Source organism: Drosophila grimshawi, unplaced genomic scaffold (genome assembly GCF_018153295.1).
Source record: "Drosophila grimshawi isolate 15287-2541.00 unplaced genomic scaffold, ASM1815329v1 contig_44, whole genome shotgun sequence".
Classification (NCBI taxonomy): domain Eukaryota; kingdom Metazoa; phylum Arthropoda; class Insecta; order Diptera; family Drosophilidae; genus Drosophila; species Drosophila grimshawi.
Window position 1 is genome coordinate 12,877,129 of NW_025063240.1, and position 17,813 is coordinate 12,894,941.

The window sequence follows — 17,813 nt, forward strand, 5'->3', positions numbered from 1 at the left end:
AACTCCAACTACAATTCGAAGCCCAACTTTAACTCCAATTCCGACCGAGACTCCGACTCTGTTTTAAGCTTACCGAGATACGATTATGTTGATGTTTTTCGCTGGGGCGTTTCTGCGAATCCGGTTGAGGCAACTGAGGTGGTCCAGTAGCAACTTCTAGCCCTCGTCATAAAGTTCCTCCCATTGCACTAATAGACCGGATCTAATGCGAAACGAGTGCGCAACTGCTGCATGGGTCTGAATAATTAAATGAAAAGGAAACCAACAATACGGCAAAACTGTAATAACAAAAACACTCTGACAACAACAGCAAGAGCCACGTTGTCGGCTAAACGACAAAAGTTTGCACAAATTTGTAATTGTCATCGCTGTCTGACAAAACCAACTACTATCACAAGACACTGACCAGCACAAGGCACAGTGGTTGTAAAGTCACGTATGTGAATGTAGTTTAATAATCTAAACATGATATAAGCGGCAATTGAACATAAAGTTGACAAGTTGAAAAAGCTTGAGTGAATTTACTATTACCACAATTTTTATTTTGAAATATACATATTTCTAGTATATTCAATTATTTTTGAATAGATCCATCTTCATTCTTTTTTCAATGTTAAAAGAATCAATAAATATAATAAAATGTAAAAATAATAAAATAAATTATATACTGCAATGAAGAAAAAAATCTCAGCTTAGATATTCGTTTAAATGTTAAAAAGCACATGATTAAATGTTGTTAAGACGAAGTCTACCATTTTATATTCGAAATTAAAGCATTTGGATTAAAATGTTCGAAACACGTATTATCTTAGATCTGATAAAAATTGACCATATTCCAATTTAATGATTCGTTACCCACTCAGCAAGTTTTTTATTGTTTTTTTTTTTTGGTAACAACATATTAACGGAGACCTACCCATTTACACAATCATCAATCATAAGCAAGTAACAGATTATCAAAGTGAATTTTCCATGGCTGACTAAAATTCAATTAATTGGGCACAGTGTGCGTCATTTTTGGTAAACAAAGCAGTAATCAGATCGTGCTCTAATTCAGGCAGCATTGCAGTTATCGTTGTTGTTGATTTTGTTGTTGTTGTTGTTGTGGTAACTCTGAAAATTCAATGAGATTTGCAGCTGTTGCAGCCGTCACAGTAAGTAGTTGCCTCTTGTTGAAGTTGTTGTTTTTGTCGCGACTGTTACTGATCCGTTACACGTTTCTGTTGCTGCTGTCACTGTCGTGCTAACCTTGAGATGATTACTTAAATTTTTGTACAAGTACTCCGCACTCTGGCCAGCCAAGCAGAGTCGACACCCTCCCCGCAAGCCCAGTCCTTATGCCCAAGTTGAAGCTACTAATTCGAAACAATTTATTAAATGAGCCAAATCGGGGCAACTACAAAGATATTCCGACAGTAACAAAATATTTATGACATAAAACAATGACAAACGACAAAATGACGCCTGGTGATGTTTATGGTAATCATAATAATGTGGCGCCACATAACGAACCACCTCACCCTCCATTCCTGTCCTTCAACCTGCAGCTTTATAGCTCATTTGCGCAAGCGCCTTTTTTGGTAATAAACAAAACGGCCTACATGATAATTAAAAATATAGGTATGCCACATGAAAATTAAATGAATCATGTGACGCGGCGAGGTAGAGGGGCGCTTGCAGGTGGCGCCCAACACAAACATTGCACTGCCAGCAGACAAGCAACAACAACAAGCGCATGCAATTTGTGCAACATTATGAGAAACACTACATCCGCCCACCAAAATGTGCTTAGAAGCCATTGTTCCATTACATATATTTAAATATATATATATATATATATATATATATATATATATATATATATACGATATTTATTGCTAATTTCTAATTTGTTATGCGAGGGAGCAGCATTTTGAGAGGTCATACCAATTAAATCGTGATGTCAGATGAAAAATCAAAAACTTCTGACTTTTTTTCATAGATTGAAATTATAAATTCATAAAATGCATTTGTATTGCTTTTATGCGCGATTCGGTGTAAAAATATATTTGATTGGTGATTTAATAATTGATATATAATTAAATACATTTATTTCCATTGTTATTGAGAAACCTTATATAAGTTTTTGCTTTTAGTTTATTCTTTTTAATATATTCTATGATTTGGAAGTTAAGCTTTTCAAATATATGATACAATCGCAAAAATTATAATTGAGCTCGAATTAACTTGAATATATTCTGAATGAATATACAATATATGCTTAAACTTTTAATGTCAAGACTTTTGTTAAATATTAGATATATTTTAATAAATATATTATTATCGCACAAATGACCCTGACTATTATTTCGCATATTAAAAAATAGATGCAAAATAAGATTTGTACACAAAATAAATAGTTTTGTAAATCTTTCAATTCGTGAGTTACTTTAATGTTTTCGTCTTAAAATGTTGGGCTACTAAATACTAGAAGAGTACATTTTAAAAATAAACGAAAATCACTGATATATATTAAACATAAATCGATTTAGTCCACGAACATGAGTAATTTCTGTTAATATTCGAGTCAAGACACAAACCGCAGCAACTGTAGCAACAACAACTGTGGCAACAACAATGCCTCACTCCACTTACTTAAATCTAACTGAACTTCACTCTCGTTTTCAACAAAAAGGCATAAAATAATTGCTAGCCACAGTCAGCGTTGGCAACGTCGCGACGTCGACGTCAACGTCGACGTTACTTTGATGTTTGCTGTTGATGTTGTTGTTTCTGTTGGTGCGGCAACTTCTTGGGCTTCACTTGCAAATGGCAATTGTTGTTGTTGCTGCTGCGGCTGCTGTTGACCGCTCGCTCGTTAACTTGGCTCGTTCGTTTGGTAATCGTGGCTCGGCAGCTGCTCGGGCGTTGTCTTTGTATATAAAAGCGGCTTCCTTCTTGGTTCTAGTTATCAGTTGAATTCAGCTCAACGTATCGCATACACGCGTCTAAACAAATCCAGATCCAAGCAAACAAAAAAAACAAACTCTAAAACCTAAAATGGCTTTCTTCAAAGTGAGTGTTGAAAACAGCAAGTTGTAAAGCAAGTGTCTGTAAAATTAACTTTGTGCTCTATTTTCTTGTGACAGTCCCTGATCTGTTTGGCTGTCCTGAGCGTTGCCTCCGCCGGTGTCCTGCACGGTGGTCCTGCGCTCTACGCTTCTGGTCCCGCTCTCGCCTACGGCGGCCATGGACACGGACATCAAGACGAGGGTCTGGACTATCATGTAAGTATGCCAGTTGTTTTTTAGGCCAGGGTTGAGATGCTTTGTGTGCATTTGACATTTGGAATTTTCTCACGACTGTCGACGCTATCCATTAGCATATTGGCCAATTTGTTGGCGTGATTCTGACTGCAGGTGTTATTGTTATTGTTGTTAATTTCATTGGCAGGCCTATCCCAAGTATCACTACAACTACGGTGTTGCCGACTCCCACACCGGTGATGTGAAGTCGCAGCATGAGGTGCGCGATGGCGATGTTGTCAAGGGCTCCTACTCTCTGGTGGAGCCTGATGGTTCGGTGCGCACTGTGGAGTACACCGCCGATGATCACAATGGCTTCAACGCTGTGGTGCACAAGACTGCACCCACTATCCACCATGCCGCACCAGCTATCCATGCTGCTCCTCTGGCCGTGCACGCTTCTCCCTTGATTTCCCACGGCCCGTCCATTGCTCATCATGTGGCTGCCGCCCCAGCTGTGCCATATCATGGATCCCATGCCGCTGCTGTGCCCGCCTACGGTTATGCCACCCACAACGCTCACGCGCATGTCGCCCACTACTAAGGAACCCTAAGGAACCCTAAGGAACCCTACAACAGAATCAACACCAGCCACCCACTCAACCACAAACACAATCAATCACACACGTATTTTTTCATATTTATTACGCACATGACAACCTCACCAATTGCTCCTGTTTGAAGCTGAAGCCTGCTCAATACTCAAGTCACTCACTTTGTAAATAACCGAACATGCAGCCGCTCATTCCCTCTTGCTCGTGCATGAGCTGTCTCTGTCTCACACTCACGCATACACGCACTCACACCACTACCAGCTTTCGTGCAATTCTCTATGTTATTTAAAATATAACTCATATTTTGTATATACTGCAAATACCCACGAAAATCTACGAAACCACGAAAACATGTCATTGCATAAACGAAGAAAGAAGATGCTGATCAAGATGCTGATCGAGATGATGATGATGATGATGATGATGATAATGATGAATCTAACAAGGATTACAGCATGGAATATACACATACATAAATATAAATTTGGGAATTTATATTTAGTAAACATGTCTCCCTAATATCTGCCTAATTTAAGTTAATTGAAAACTGCGACAAATGCTATAAATATAAAATGTAGTAAATTACAAAAATCCAAATTCCCACGACTACCTTTATTCTCAAAACAGATCTGTAGATACCACAGCATATAATTATCAGCTGCCATTGACGTGAGCGCTTTCAATTTATACAATTTTAATTGTTAATCATTTACAATAATGGTTACATTTCAAATCGAACTAAGTTATGCTAATTTTAATGTTCATGAGTAATGAAGTAATGTTATATTATTGACATTATGGGTTAGCTGCTAATATATATGTGGAAATTGAAAGGTGAACCACATATAAAATACACAATTGAAAGTATGAATGCATATTTATGCACAAACTGATTGTGGTCAGAATTATTATTAGTAATTTCATTAAGATTCTGGACATAAACAAGTTAAGCTAGACTTGCATTTTACTATATTTGCATATTATTTTAAAACTGCTTTTGAGGCTGTTAATATAAATTTAAAATATCTTATGTCCCTAATCCATATGGACATCCAACTCTCTAAGCTGAATCGGTCTTTTTAGCCATGTTTTTACTGATTTCTGTCTAAACTTAATATTATTTTCATAGATACAATTTTCATTAATTTTCGCAAACATAAACCAAAACAATGTTATTATTTTGTCTTAAGCTCTTGCGTTTCACACTTGAATGCTTATAATTTTTTTTCCAAAATGCAAAGCTTTCATTTAAAACAAATATTTAACGCTCTTAAAAATCGTTAGATGGCGTTACATTTGCCACTTAAACTTTGTATACTTTTGGGCTTACAAGCTTTAGGTATTTTTAATGATATACTTTCAAGCTAAAGGAAAACCATTTTTCATATGTATGTGTACATCTCATACAATATTGTTCATACAAATTCGACAGTTGATTAGAAATTCAATAACATCAAAACTTCCCAAACTCTTTTTTTTTTATGATTTAAATAAGGAGTTTTAATTGTAGCAGCTTAATGAATTTAAAATGTATAACTTGAAGCCCAGTTCAGCTGCAAGTTCATATTTAAGTCTTGGCTTCCATTTTCTAATTACACGCACTTAATCGGATATTATATACCACAGACTATCATCTTTCATATCATAGACATCATTCCCTTATTCCCTGGCAACCACAAAAAAAATCGGAAGTCTGCATCAGTGGTTGTCCTCTTGCTAGCTGACAGCCGCAATGTGGTCACAAGCTTTTGGGGGCGTGCTTCATGTAAATAATAAGTTAATAAACATTTAAAGCAAAGACGATAAAGTTGCTTCCGCCTGCAACAAATCTTCGCATTTCCGTCACTTTTATATGTGAACTGCCATAACAACAACATCAACAAAAACGACAAGAAAGCGAAATATTGATCTCTTAATAGGCACCTCATGGAAATATTTGGACAAATGTGTGCCACTAAAAATGCTAAATCTGGCGCAAAAATACTCTTGAGAGACTAATTTATCATTGCCTGAAAATCAAAAATCAGCGAAGCGTTTAAGTGTGCTCTAAAGTAAAACAATACAAATACGAAAAACCCAAAGCGAAAACTAACAAAAACTAATTCAAATTTTACGTGCACTCCATTAATTAGATCTGGCGCATAGTGAGAATCTTAGCAGCTGCCCTGTGGCCGGATTCTTTAACATTTAAGGTCATCTTTTTACTTAAATGACTTTTCTATTATACTACAATATTATGTGCTAGGAAATGCCGGAAGGAAGTTCCGCTAACTGGCAAAATTCAAACGCCCCAGCGTTACGTGCTTGCCCCAAAAACTTACGTAAAGCCAGCTCAATGTCTTTCCAGTGACGGGCCAAAATAGAAATAAATAGAAAAAAATAATTAGAAACGAGTAGTTGCTGCTCCAATAACCTTTAGCAACAATTAAAGCAGAAATATCAAAGCAGAATACACAAGGTATGCAATCTTCTTCATCAATAAATGACAGTTACTAACGACTTTTTGTTGCACTTGGCCAATTGATTCAAGCAGTTGACATTCAAGTAAGTAGCTTCAGCCATCAACTGCCTTAGTAAACTGCCCCCAACACGTGCTCCTCTCTCACTCGACTGGCTATCGAGTTGGATTGAATTGGATTTGTTTCGGTTGCAGTGTGTCAGTTAACATTAAGATACAAGTTGCAGATATGCATCGCTACTCGTAGTTGTTGATACAATTTATAGATAATCAAATACAGCGCCTGATTCTGAGACAGATGCGGCGTTGGTAATATAAATACTAACAGTGGGCTCTTGGTATAATAATGGTTTAGAAAAAATACATTTATATCGGAGTATATGTGTACAATTTTGAAACTATGCTTCATTCACACTAAGCTAAATGTCCCAATTATTCTGTACAGTGTTGCATTATTGATGTATAATAAAAATTAAAAATAAATCGATAATAAGATTTTTAACACCTTACTCCTAAAAATACATGAAATATTTTTCTTGCCATTCCACTAGTTTTTTTCCACTATGCATTGTAAATGTCGCCGCCTGTCTGCGTAATTGAAAAATGCCATTAATATTTAACTAATGCATTACAACGACTACAAGATCTGAGCAACTAAAGCAACTAAGCTGACTGGGCAGGCATAATTGGAGGTATAAGCGATTTGTAGTTTTGCTGCGCATAAATAAACAGCATTTCAACAGCATGTACGGATCTGTGGGTATATTTATTCACTAGAGACTAGCGATGAGATATATATCTGATGCCTTTGGCATAATCATCCCAGTAGTTATGCATGCCGCTTGTCAGTATTAATTATATAACAAAAAGTTAACTGGATTATTTGAGGGTTAATTTGATGCATGACAGGTAGTAGCAGCAACTAAAGGCAACAACAACAGTAACATTTCAGCATTCAGCAACAAATTGGCTAAAAAGGTGCAAGAATTCATTTCCATCTCTTTCTCATTCGCTAACTACTGAAAATTTATAGTATCTCCTCGGGTCTGGAAGCCATTAATTTGCATTTTATTACAGCGCATCGCATTTGCCACGGGTCATTTTCATGGCGCGTTACAAGCGCTTGTTAACAATGGTCACTCAATTGGCCCCGGACACAGATGCGGCAGTTGCGGACGCACTGAAGCATGCCCAACTAAGCGACAACAATGATGCCCACCACCCACACAACCTACACCCCAAACGCGAATCACTTTCTGCGCTCTCTTTGTCTCTCCATCTCTCTCTCTCTCCGATGTCTTGCAACATTCGCACCTTGAAGCCATCTTCATGTTGCAAGACACCGTGTAGTAGTACCACAGCAATGCTCATTGCCCATTGTCAAATTAGTCTGTGTAAACAAGCAGAAATTAGGTGACCAACAGACAGTACCAAAAAAAAAATAAAGTAAACCAAGTCAAAGTCGCCATCATCGTCATCGTTACTCAAATAGCTGCCTTGGCCAGACGTCTCCCCTACCTCCCGTCTTTCCCTCTCCCTTGTTCGCTTTTTATTTAAATGTGCGTCTTCATGGGAGTTGGCACATATTGAATTGCATTTGACTCCAGCTTGTGCCAAATGGGCTTGCAAATTTGCGCCTTTCAGGGCACCCTTTTGACTGCAATTGTTCGGCTTGATATTTATGATAACAACCACGACTCTGAAAAATATAAAATAAATAAAATAATAGTGGTAACCATACATATGTAGCAAAGGTACAAACAGCTTAAATTGACAACAAATTTCATGAAGGAACTTTATTTATGATACGAGTATATGATAAAACTTCATTAACAACTTTATTGCACATTGTTTAAGAACTGTGGGGCAAGTGAGCTTGAAAACTGACTGAGATCACAGTATAGTTACATCTAGATATTTACCGAACTTGCAACCCAAAAAAGATTGACTGATTATTCACACTCACATAAAAATATAATATTTTACAAGTTTATGATCTATAGTTATGCATAATGCCTTAAATTCAACTCTGTTATGTTCTTTTAAATGCAGATCTTAAAGTTATACTTTATTAGTTATTACTTATATTTCAGTTCTCTAAAAAAAATATCATTTTATTATATTTTTTCTGCAATGATTCATATTTTTACGATCTACTTAATTATAATGCCTTAAGTTAAGTTAAATTTATGTTCTGCTTTTATTTTCGCAAAATATCAGAATAAACATAAAAATTCCACTCCCACATGCCACGCTTGCATCGTTAACATGAAGCCAAGCTGCACGCTACATTTAACATAAACCTATTTGTATTTTGTATTCTTCAGTTTGGCGTGCACGTTAGTTTTTATTCTGGTAGTTAGTTATATTTATTGTTGGCTAATTGCCAGCATTTGTTAGGGAGAGACAATGCAATGTTGAAGCCACGCACATGTGTCATGTGGCTGCTGCTGTTGTTGTTGCTATTTGGTTGCCTAAAAATCTGTCAAGCTGCATATGGAAAACCTTCGGAAAATGCCGACAATCATTTGCTGATTTTCCCAGCCGCTTACGAAGACTCGAGAGTCTTGAGAGTCTCGAGTCTTGGGCATCGAGTTATCATGTCTGCGTAGCAAATGCTTTGGCGGCGGGCGCAAACATGCAAATTGACTTAATCTAGTATTTAGTTGCTGCCGACAAACCGCAGCCCAAAATCGTTTTCGAAATTCAAGTCTCAGTTAGCAATAGAAAAAAGAGTAGCCAAAGAAGGGGGCGGTGATGTGGAGACAATTGTATGTATGCAAGTGCTGAAGGTTGTTCGCCATCTTTTTTGGGCAAGCAACGAAAAACCATTTTCGGTTGCTTTTCGCGCACTCCTCGCAATCTAATTAGAGTCTTTAGTACGCCCCTCGTTTTTAATTATGTGAAAATGCTGACCTGGGCATAAACTAGCGCATATTATTAACTTGAGCAAAAGGTCCACACAAATTATTTTAGTTGTTGTTTCTGTTTTTTCAGCGACTCTTGCGGTTTGTCAATATTTCTAATAATTTTGTGTGCTGCCAACCTCAATTGGCACGTTCTCAACTTGGTTCAAGGATGAGCAATACTTTATTTTACACTAAAATTGAAATTGTTTCAGCTTATAGCCATTTACTTGCTTTGTTGTGCTCTGTAATAATAAATCACTTACTTAAAGCCATATGTATGTATTCCTAGCACCCAACTTATTGTTAGAACAATTTTTTATACATTTTAAGTAAAGTTAAGTTTTCAGATCAGATATATAAATTCTATTATATGCTATTATATAGCTGCTTTATTCTTTGTAAGATTTTTATTAAATGGAGTGCATTGAAAATGGAGTGTTTAAATTGGCATTTGTTAATCTTTAATTAAGATAAATATATTATGTATATTGGCCGTGGGAAGAATCACCATAAAACACCCAAAACTAAAAGTTTAATTACGAATCCTGAAACACAATGTCTGTAGAAAGTAAAAGTTGTGATAATTGTATTCTACAAAATATTGTATAATTGTTATAGTCTATTAGACTTTATTGCGTGTTATTTTAAATATGGAAATTGCTCTTAATTAATCATTGATTGTTGAGCAACCTGAGAATAACCACTCAGCAATATTATGGATATAAATTAGTTCAAATTGCTCTGGTGTCATATCTTTTCACGTTATATTGCTTTTGCGATTGCTAGCAACTTTTGTTTTCATCCACTGGCTAGAATGGAACTGAGTTTGAACTTTGCTTGCCGCGCTTGACCTTCAGCATTGATGCTAAGACAGAAAAAAATCCAAGCACAGCAAGAAGTAGCTGAGGGGGGCATCAACTTATGTTGGACTTTTAGTTGTCTTGATTTTTTTTTATTCAAGTAGATCACTGAGAATTTCGCATGTGCCAAATAACTAGGGCTTTTTTGTGTTTATGCAACAACAATTTGCAATTGTTTTGGCTGTAACTTGACCCTATTTTGGTTTTGGAAGTCAAGACATATTTTATTGTCAGCGATTTGGTTTTAGAATTAAGTTGTTAAATAAATTGCTTTTTATTGCTATACTATTTGTTATAGTCGAGGGCAATAATTATTGGGCATAATTTTTGTCGTATTCGGCTGCAGTTCGTTGCCTAAGTCATTCGTTTGAACCAAATGGAAATTAATGATTAAGCTATGATTAATATCATAATTCTGAACCAACCTGAAAAAAAAGTGACTGGCTGGTCGGATGACTTCATTATGTGGGATAAATGGATACAGAGATACACAATGTATCTGTCGCCAATTTGCACTGCTTACATACGCAGACCCCATTCAACCGGGTTAGTGTAGCAACATCCCACTTTGTCCATGCTGCAACTTCATTAACATGGCCCCTGACTAACTAGCGCCATATTCACCACGCCGCCGAGATGCTGACTTCGCGACGCTACGACGCTACGACGTCGACGTCGACCGCCACAGTTGAGTGAGTGAGAAACTGAAAAGAGTCTTAAAGCCGCGACTGCGCAGTTGCGTCGCTGCTTTCGCACATTTTGCGCTTATTTAAATGGAAAGCCGCTTCTAGAATAGCCACAGTATTCCGGTGAACTTGGCGTTGTTTGTATCTGTTGCCGTTGCAGTATTGAAAGTAAATCCACATGGTTTTTAACTAAGGATCTGTGCAAAACTGTGTGTGAACTAAATTAATTTTGTGTGTTTTGGTTTTTTATTTTTAGCAAATTATTAAACCCAAAAATCGCTTGAAAAATACTACAAAAAATCTTTAAAGAAAATGGCAAATTTCATGTGCTTCGTTATCCTCTCGTTGGCTTTGTTCGCCACTGTGGCCGTAGCGCGACCAGGATATGCTGTGGATTATTATGTGAGTGACGATTGCCGAGATGGAGTGTGCCAAATATGCATTCATATAAAAAATCAAAATATAACTATTCTCAAAAATAGCTGTAATAAAGAAGGACCGAATATTTAATTTTAAATTGAAGATTGAAAGATTTAAATATGAAGTTTTGCTAAATTTGATGGAGACGCAGACTAAAGCATGATTATTTAACATTTTTTCAACTTAAACATAAATCTGTATATTCAAATCAGAATATTCTTAAATCAATTATTTATCCGGATCATGAAAAATAATATTTTTAAGTAGAGTAAATATTGAATATTGAACTGATAAAAAAACTTTGTCAACACAATATAACTAAAGCGATCTTATTTTAAAAGCTTTAAAAGTCCTTTCAAAACTCATATATTTGGTTTTATACTTTTGTTTGTTTATCAGGATCATCCCAAATATGCCTTTAACTATGGTGTGGCAGATCACACGACCGGCGATGTTAAGTCCCAGCATGAAACCCGTGATGGAGATGTTGTCAAGGGTATTTCAAATTCTAAAGACAACTCCGGCAAAACACTCATGAATATCTTAACCCAATGCAATTTCCTTGTCTACTTCCTCTTTCTTTTTTCCATACAGGTCAATACTCGCTTGTCGAGCCCGATGGTTCCATTCGCACTGTTGACTATACTGCAGATTCCATTCATGGTTTCAACGCGGTTGTTACCAAATCTGGCCCCACTGTGCACGCTCAAGCGTTGGTCACGAAGCCAATTGTTACCCACAAGCCCTACCTGACCCACTATGAGCCGCAGCATGTGGCTCCTGTGGCTGCTCCTGTTGTGGTGGCCGCCTCACCGGCGCCCTATGGTGAGTTAAGAGTTTTGTTTTATGATAGTTCTTTTATGAACTGGGTTTGAAGTTTATGGAAAAGCGCACTCACTCTCTTTAGCAGCCCTCACCAAATACACAGACGCACTACCAGCTAGTTATTGTTGTTGTGGTTTAGTTTAGAGTTTCCACAACGTGTCTGCAAACTGATTTGCTTGCCTCTTGCTCTTCTAGGCATGAACACGTATCGCATGTTAAAGCTGTTCAGGCGTAACGCAAACTTTTTTAACAATCAATATCGCAAATTGCGCCCAGACGAATACGAATACGATGATGACAACTTTGATGCAGCTACTCAACTTAATATAGTCAGACAGACAACAGCGGCGGATGCAGATATCGATGATTACTATGCAACCTACTGATTCAGTAGCAATATCATTAACAGCATCAGTTCTCCATGTTAATCAGAGTACATATACGCATATCATTACCATATTTCTATTATAATACATACTCGTTTGGGCTGATATAATACCTGTTGCATTGCAATTAGTTATTGAGTGGTGTGCAGTGGGGCGACTAAGCTGAATCATCGCATCGTGAAGCGTATAAAACATTTCATAAGCGTTTGCATTTGTTGACTAATGCACCAGTTTTGCTACGCCCACGCGTCTGTTCATTATGTCATGAGTTAGTTTTCCGCCCCTTACATTGATCGGAAAGATTAGCTCCGATGTTTTTCGCTCATGTTTTGTTTGCACTTTGCATTCGCTCTCATATTTTCCATATTTTCCCACACTAATTATGTTATGCAGCATTAGCAGCATCTTCATCATCATCATCATCAACAGTATCAGTGGTAGACAGTAGTGCTGTACGGAAAATTGTGTTGCCCATTTCCATTTTCAAGCCAAAGCCAACATCTTTTCTCAATGTCGCAATGTTGTGGATGTACATGGGAATTGAAGTTGTTGTTGTTGTTGTGACTGCATGTGAAAATTATTTTGATTGTGACTGCTATTTTTTTCAAATAATAATTAAGAATCGCAAAGAGCGCGCGCACAAAACACAAAACGCACCCCACACAAAACAAAAGACTTAGGCAACGAACTTCGTCAGCGATTTACATGCAAAACAAGCCCAAAAGGAAATTACAGCACTAGCGAAAAAAAAAAATACAACACCTGTGACCAATTGACTTTGGTTGGCTGCAAAATTCGTGACAAGCAAAGAAATGCATTGAAAATTATTTCGTCAGCATTGAAATCTTTGTAAAACTAAACTAGTTTACAAACAATAATCACAACAACAAAAATCACAACAGGCAGCTGTTGAATTTACATTTTTTTGTTGACTCATACTTACACACAAATTGTAGGAATTTTAGCTTAATAATACATATTTTCAATCCGTTTGTTTTTGTTTTTTTCAAGTGTCCAAACATTATGCGACTGCTGCTGCGCCCATTCACTACGACTACGATGATGGCTACTACGGCAACACCTACAACCAGGCTCAGTATGAGTATGTGCCTCAGTACGATGCAGGACACTATGGTCACTATGCGAGTCCCTATGCGACACACTATTAAGGACCTACGAGAAACACTTGCGATTTAGTACTCTAAGCGAATTTAGTTTGTATATTTTCGATAAAACTCGACCCGGTTGCAGTTGTGTGTGGTTTGCAAAGCGCTCGTTTTGAGATCCACATGCTGTTAACTTATTATTTCACATATGACATTGAAGCTGAGTAAGATAATAATGATATGGATGCTAGTTTAAGTTGTGAATTTTGCTGTAAAAATAAAGTTTCAACAACATAAGGGAAAATTATACAAAATATTTCGATGTTTTTATTTGGTGGACCAGTTAAACTAATAATACTGATAGGATGTCTGCTCTGGATAAATATTAATTAATTAATTAATATACTATATAGACTCCATATTTGCTTTTATTGATTTCACACTTCTATTCCGAACATTCAATATTTGTAGTGGGTAGAAAAATTATCTAATATGTAACTGCATGTGAATTGATTTTCATTTAGTTCACATGCCATTTTAAACTTGTAGGTCATTAAACAATATTTTCATTACTCATAATTATCGAACGCAGTTGAAAACGCAACAAGTGTCTCGTAAGTCAACAATCAGTTGCATGTGGGCTCTTTCTTGATACAGCAGTAGTTGCATCCATTGAAAACATATATCCCACCTGTTAGCTTAACATACAATGTTGGCGTTACAATTTGCACCATTTGCTATTAATTAAACTGAATTTACTTTTATGCATATTTTTATTGCATTTAATTGGTATAACAATTTATGGTCAATTGAGCGTCTCGATATATGTATAAGCGGATACATTCGGTCTGAACATTGAATTCAATGACAACAGTTCGAGATTTCCGCTCTCTTACCGATAGATACCGTATTTTCATCCGACTAAAAAACTAAACTTTTCACGGTCTGCAAATTTGCAATGTTTTCTTATATAAGTGAATTTTTTTTTGGTACGTTGCTAATTTGGTCCATTTGCGTATTTTAATTGGCACCCGAAAGCTTAATGCATCCGTTGACCATACTTTAAAAAAACTGGAGTTGAAAAGCGTTAAGTGCTTGACTTGTAAAAGCTTCTCCTGGGTTAGCTTAACGCTTTTTATTGAGGTTTGCTACCACGTTGAAACTTACATCTTACATAGACTTAAAATATTGCATATATTAAGGCTTTGGATTTTGATTGAGGTTACAGTATACTTTTTGGCGCTATGTTTTCCAAATTGAAAATAGTTTATTTTAAACTTACTATCTTTGAAGTATTGTTCACCTTAATATCGTAAATCAAATGTTGTGTATCGGTTCCAAGTTTAAAATTGTAAATGGTAGCAAATCATAAATTTTAAAATAGTTTTAAACGTAATCTTGTTAACTTAACGTTTTCTTTTACGCTGTATTATTAAGTATCACGTTTACGCATCGTAAATCACATGTTATTCAAATTAGTACATATTAAAGTGGCAATAGATTTTGTCACCTGCCTGCTCAACCAATTGGAATAGGTGACATAAACAAACTTTGTAGATTGTGCAAACATTACATTCAATTTACTAACGAATCAAGTAAATTTGAATTTGACTAGTAGCAGCCGATTATTTATAATACAACCGGTCGCTATGAAGAGAACAAGTTGGATCAAATAAGGCTCCAGTCATTCAGCTAATCTGCTGATATGGCTGCAATGCTCAATACTAACAGATTGCTGTAAAGACGGCCAAGAAGATGGTGAGCTTAAGGCCGTTTTGGCTTGGACCTGGTCCCATCTGTTGATAATTAAGACTCGATTCTAAATAGGCATTGCCCAAAAATGTAGCTTAACTGCCTTAAAATGGGATCCAAAGTGATTGCACTTGCAACATCAACAGCAACACCTATAAAATACAGTTTATAGCTTATGGCTTACAACATTCACAACACTCTCGTTGCGCTTACGGCGGTCCAGAGTCCAGAGTCTCTATCTTGCACAATTCCCAACTCATTTGAGCGCATTATTTTTGAATTAAAATTTTTGAAATTTCGCCCCGTAACTGAAAAAAGCAACGAAAGTGACAATTAAAATCTTTTAACTCTTGACTAGCCGCCGTCGTTGCTTGCATTTCCTTTAGAGTGCGCGAACAGACACTATCAGACCCCCAGGCCCAGGCCATGCCCGGGCCACATCGGATCGGGCTGGGCCGTGTCAGCGCCGGCAAACCTCAATTACAGCAAACGCCGGCAGCCAAGTCATCTACTTTATATGTATATGTATATGTATATGTATATGTATATATCTATTTTAGACAGTACTTGTGTACGTACTCACACACCGGCGTATATGGTGCTGGCACAGGTTGCCAAAGTGGACAATTTAATGTGGCTGTCATGTTAAATGCCAGGCCAATAATTTAAGACTCATTTTTTTCTTTGGCTGTGAAATGGTTGATGGGTGGTATGTGGTCTATTGAGCTCACACATGTGAGGTTAAGAAAATTATTGAAAATTTTAAACGATTAGTTAAGTAGAGTAGGCATTCAGAACGGAGGTAAAAAGAGCCGATTTTGTAGTCTGTCAATTGTGTTGTAAATTCTTTTGGTTAGTCTGCCAAAACTGTAACGACTTGAGTGCACAATGGCATTTTGATTGATTTTCGCCTTGTCCTACGATTCTTTTTCTCTGAATTTATTCAATTAAACTAATTTTCAAATTGAAAATCCACAGCACGCATAGATAGTGATTAACTATTTATTTTTAACAACAGTACACGAAAATCAAAGATAATGCAATTAATGTTTTTAATGATATGCTTTGGACTTTAGTCCAGCATATCTAATTGCATTTCATTATCGGCCATTTAGGCTAATTTGTAATAATTGCGAGCACTTCCGTTATCACAAAACAAATTAGCCACGTATTTGTCTTAAAATTGAACACAAATCGTGTCAATTTCTCAGTTTTGTGCGAAAGATAAAAAAAAAAAACAAGAAACAACAAACGTTTTCGTAAACCACAGATAAATCGCGTTTTTCATTAGCCCAAACTCTCTTGAACACCATTTGCGGTTTGCAAATATATAAATACGAATAATAACTTAATGATTTTGTTTAGTTATTTAATGAAACTATTGTGCTCTTGAAATAGTTAATACCCATCAATGAACCTAAATGAAGCAAAAAAAATGACGCGGTTAAGCTCGAAAAACTCTTTGAAATTCATTTTTTGATGGCTCTATCTGTATTATTGTTTATTCGTTGAAGTATTTATTCGAATGCTCCTTGGCGTATTTGGCTTGCGGATTGCGCAAACATCATTTGCGATTCTTGAGATGCTCGTATCCATGAGATACAATTGAAGCAGGCACACACACGACCCTTTTAAAGAGATTGTCTCAATAGAATCACGTTTTGCATATTGCAAAATGAGTTATAAACATTGTCTTTTGTATTGGTGCGCCATTGACTCATGACACAGCAAACAATAATAACAACAACTACAACATCAAAAACATATACAACAACAATTGAGCTTCCCATATGATGCGTCACTTTTACTATCAGCCATAAAAAATCTTGCACAGCAACAACAACAGCAACAACTGAGAGCGCACCTCGTCAGCCGATTTTCCATCTAATGTTGGACGAGCTTTGCTGATGATTGCAATGGATTTTCATTTTCAAAAATGTTGCAAGCCTTGTTGTTGCACTTGGTTGCCGTTGCAGTTTTTGTTGCCAGCTTTTTATGGTGTTCAAACTAATTTGCGGTTACAAGCACCTGATGGCCTGTTTTTTTATTTTGCTCGTGTAACAAACTGCGGCATCATGCCCTTTTGTTGTAAGGTGGGTGCTTATTGAATAGGAGCAGTGGCTGCCACATGAGTGTGAGTCTGAGTGTGAGTGTGAGTGTGAATGCACCATTTCAAACCTGAACAAAAGTGAAAATTGACTAACATGCAGATTGCAAAAATCGAATTATGGCTGATCTGATTCGGCAGGTAAGCATCGAAATTATATGCATATTGATTTAATATACACGATCTATGTTTATAATGGTACACTTGTCGTGCTGTTAACTTAAATTAGAATCTATGCAGAAGTCAGTTAGCTTTCGAACCATCTTTTTGAATGAGTAAATAAACTAAGGTGCACTCAAACACACACTTCAGAGCAAGTGTGGCAGTTAAACAAAACGGTTCATCTCAAGTGTTTGTCATTGATACATGTACAAGTGTACACTACACTACACTACACAACAGCAGCACCAGCTTTGCAAGTAAGAGGAGTGCAAGAGGAGGACTCTTGACACAGGTTGTTTGTATT

The 17,813-nt window shown here is 36.6% G+C and overlaps 2 protein-coding genes across 2 annotated transcripts; both read left to right on the forward strand.

Moving 5' to 3' along the window:
• Positions 1-2,945: 2,945 nt before the first annotated feature.
• LOC6557268 (cuticle protein 7) lies at positions 2,946-4,433 on the forward strand. Its single transcript, XM_001984364.2, has 3 exons — positions 2,946-3,054; positions 3,129-3,266; positions 3,433-4,433. Exons 1-3 carry the CDS (start codon positions 3,040-3,042, stop codon positions 3,826-3,828), a joined length of 549 nt encoding a protein of 182 aa, XP_001984400.1. The 5' UTR covers positions 2,946-3,039; the 3' UTR covers positions 3,829-4,433.
• Positions 4,434-10,863: 6,430 nt separating this feature from the next.
• On the forward strand, positions 10,864-13,802 carry LOC6558749 (larval cuticle protein A2B). Its single transcript, XM_001984363.3, has 5 exons — positions 10,864-10,919; positions 11,008-11,153; positions 11,571-11,667; positions 11,766-11,996; positions 13,394-13,802. The coding sequence occupies exons 2-5, from the start codon at positions 11,064-11,066 to the stop codon at positions 13,549-13,551; spliced, it is 576 nt and encodes a 191-aa protein (XP_001984399.1). The 5' UTR covers positions 10,864-10,919; positions 11,008-11,063; the 3' UTR covers positions 13,552-13,802.
• The last annotated feature ends 4,011 nt before the right edge of the window (positions 13,803-17,813 follow it).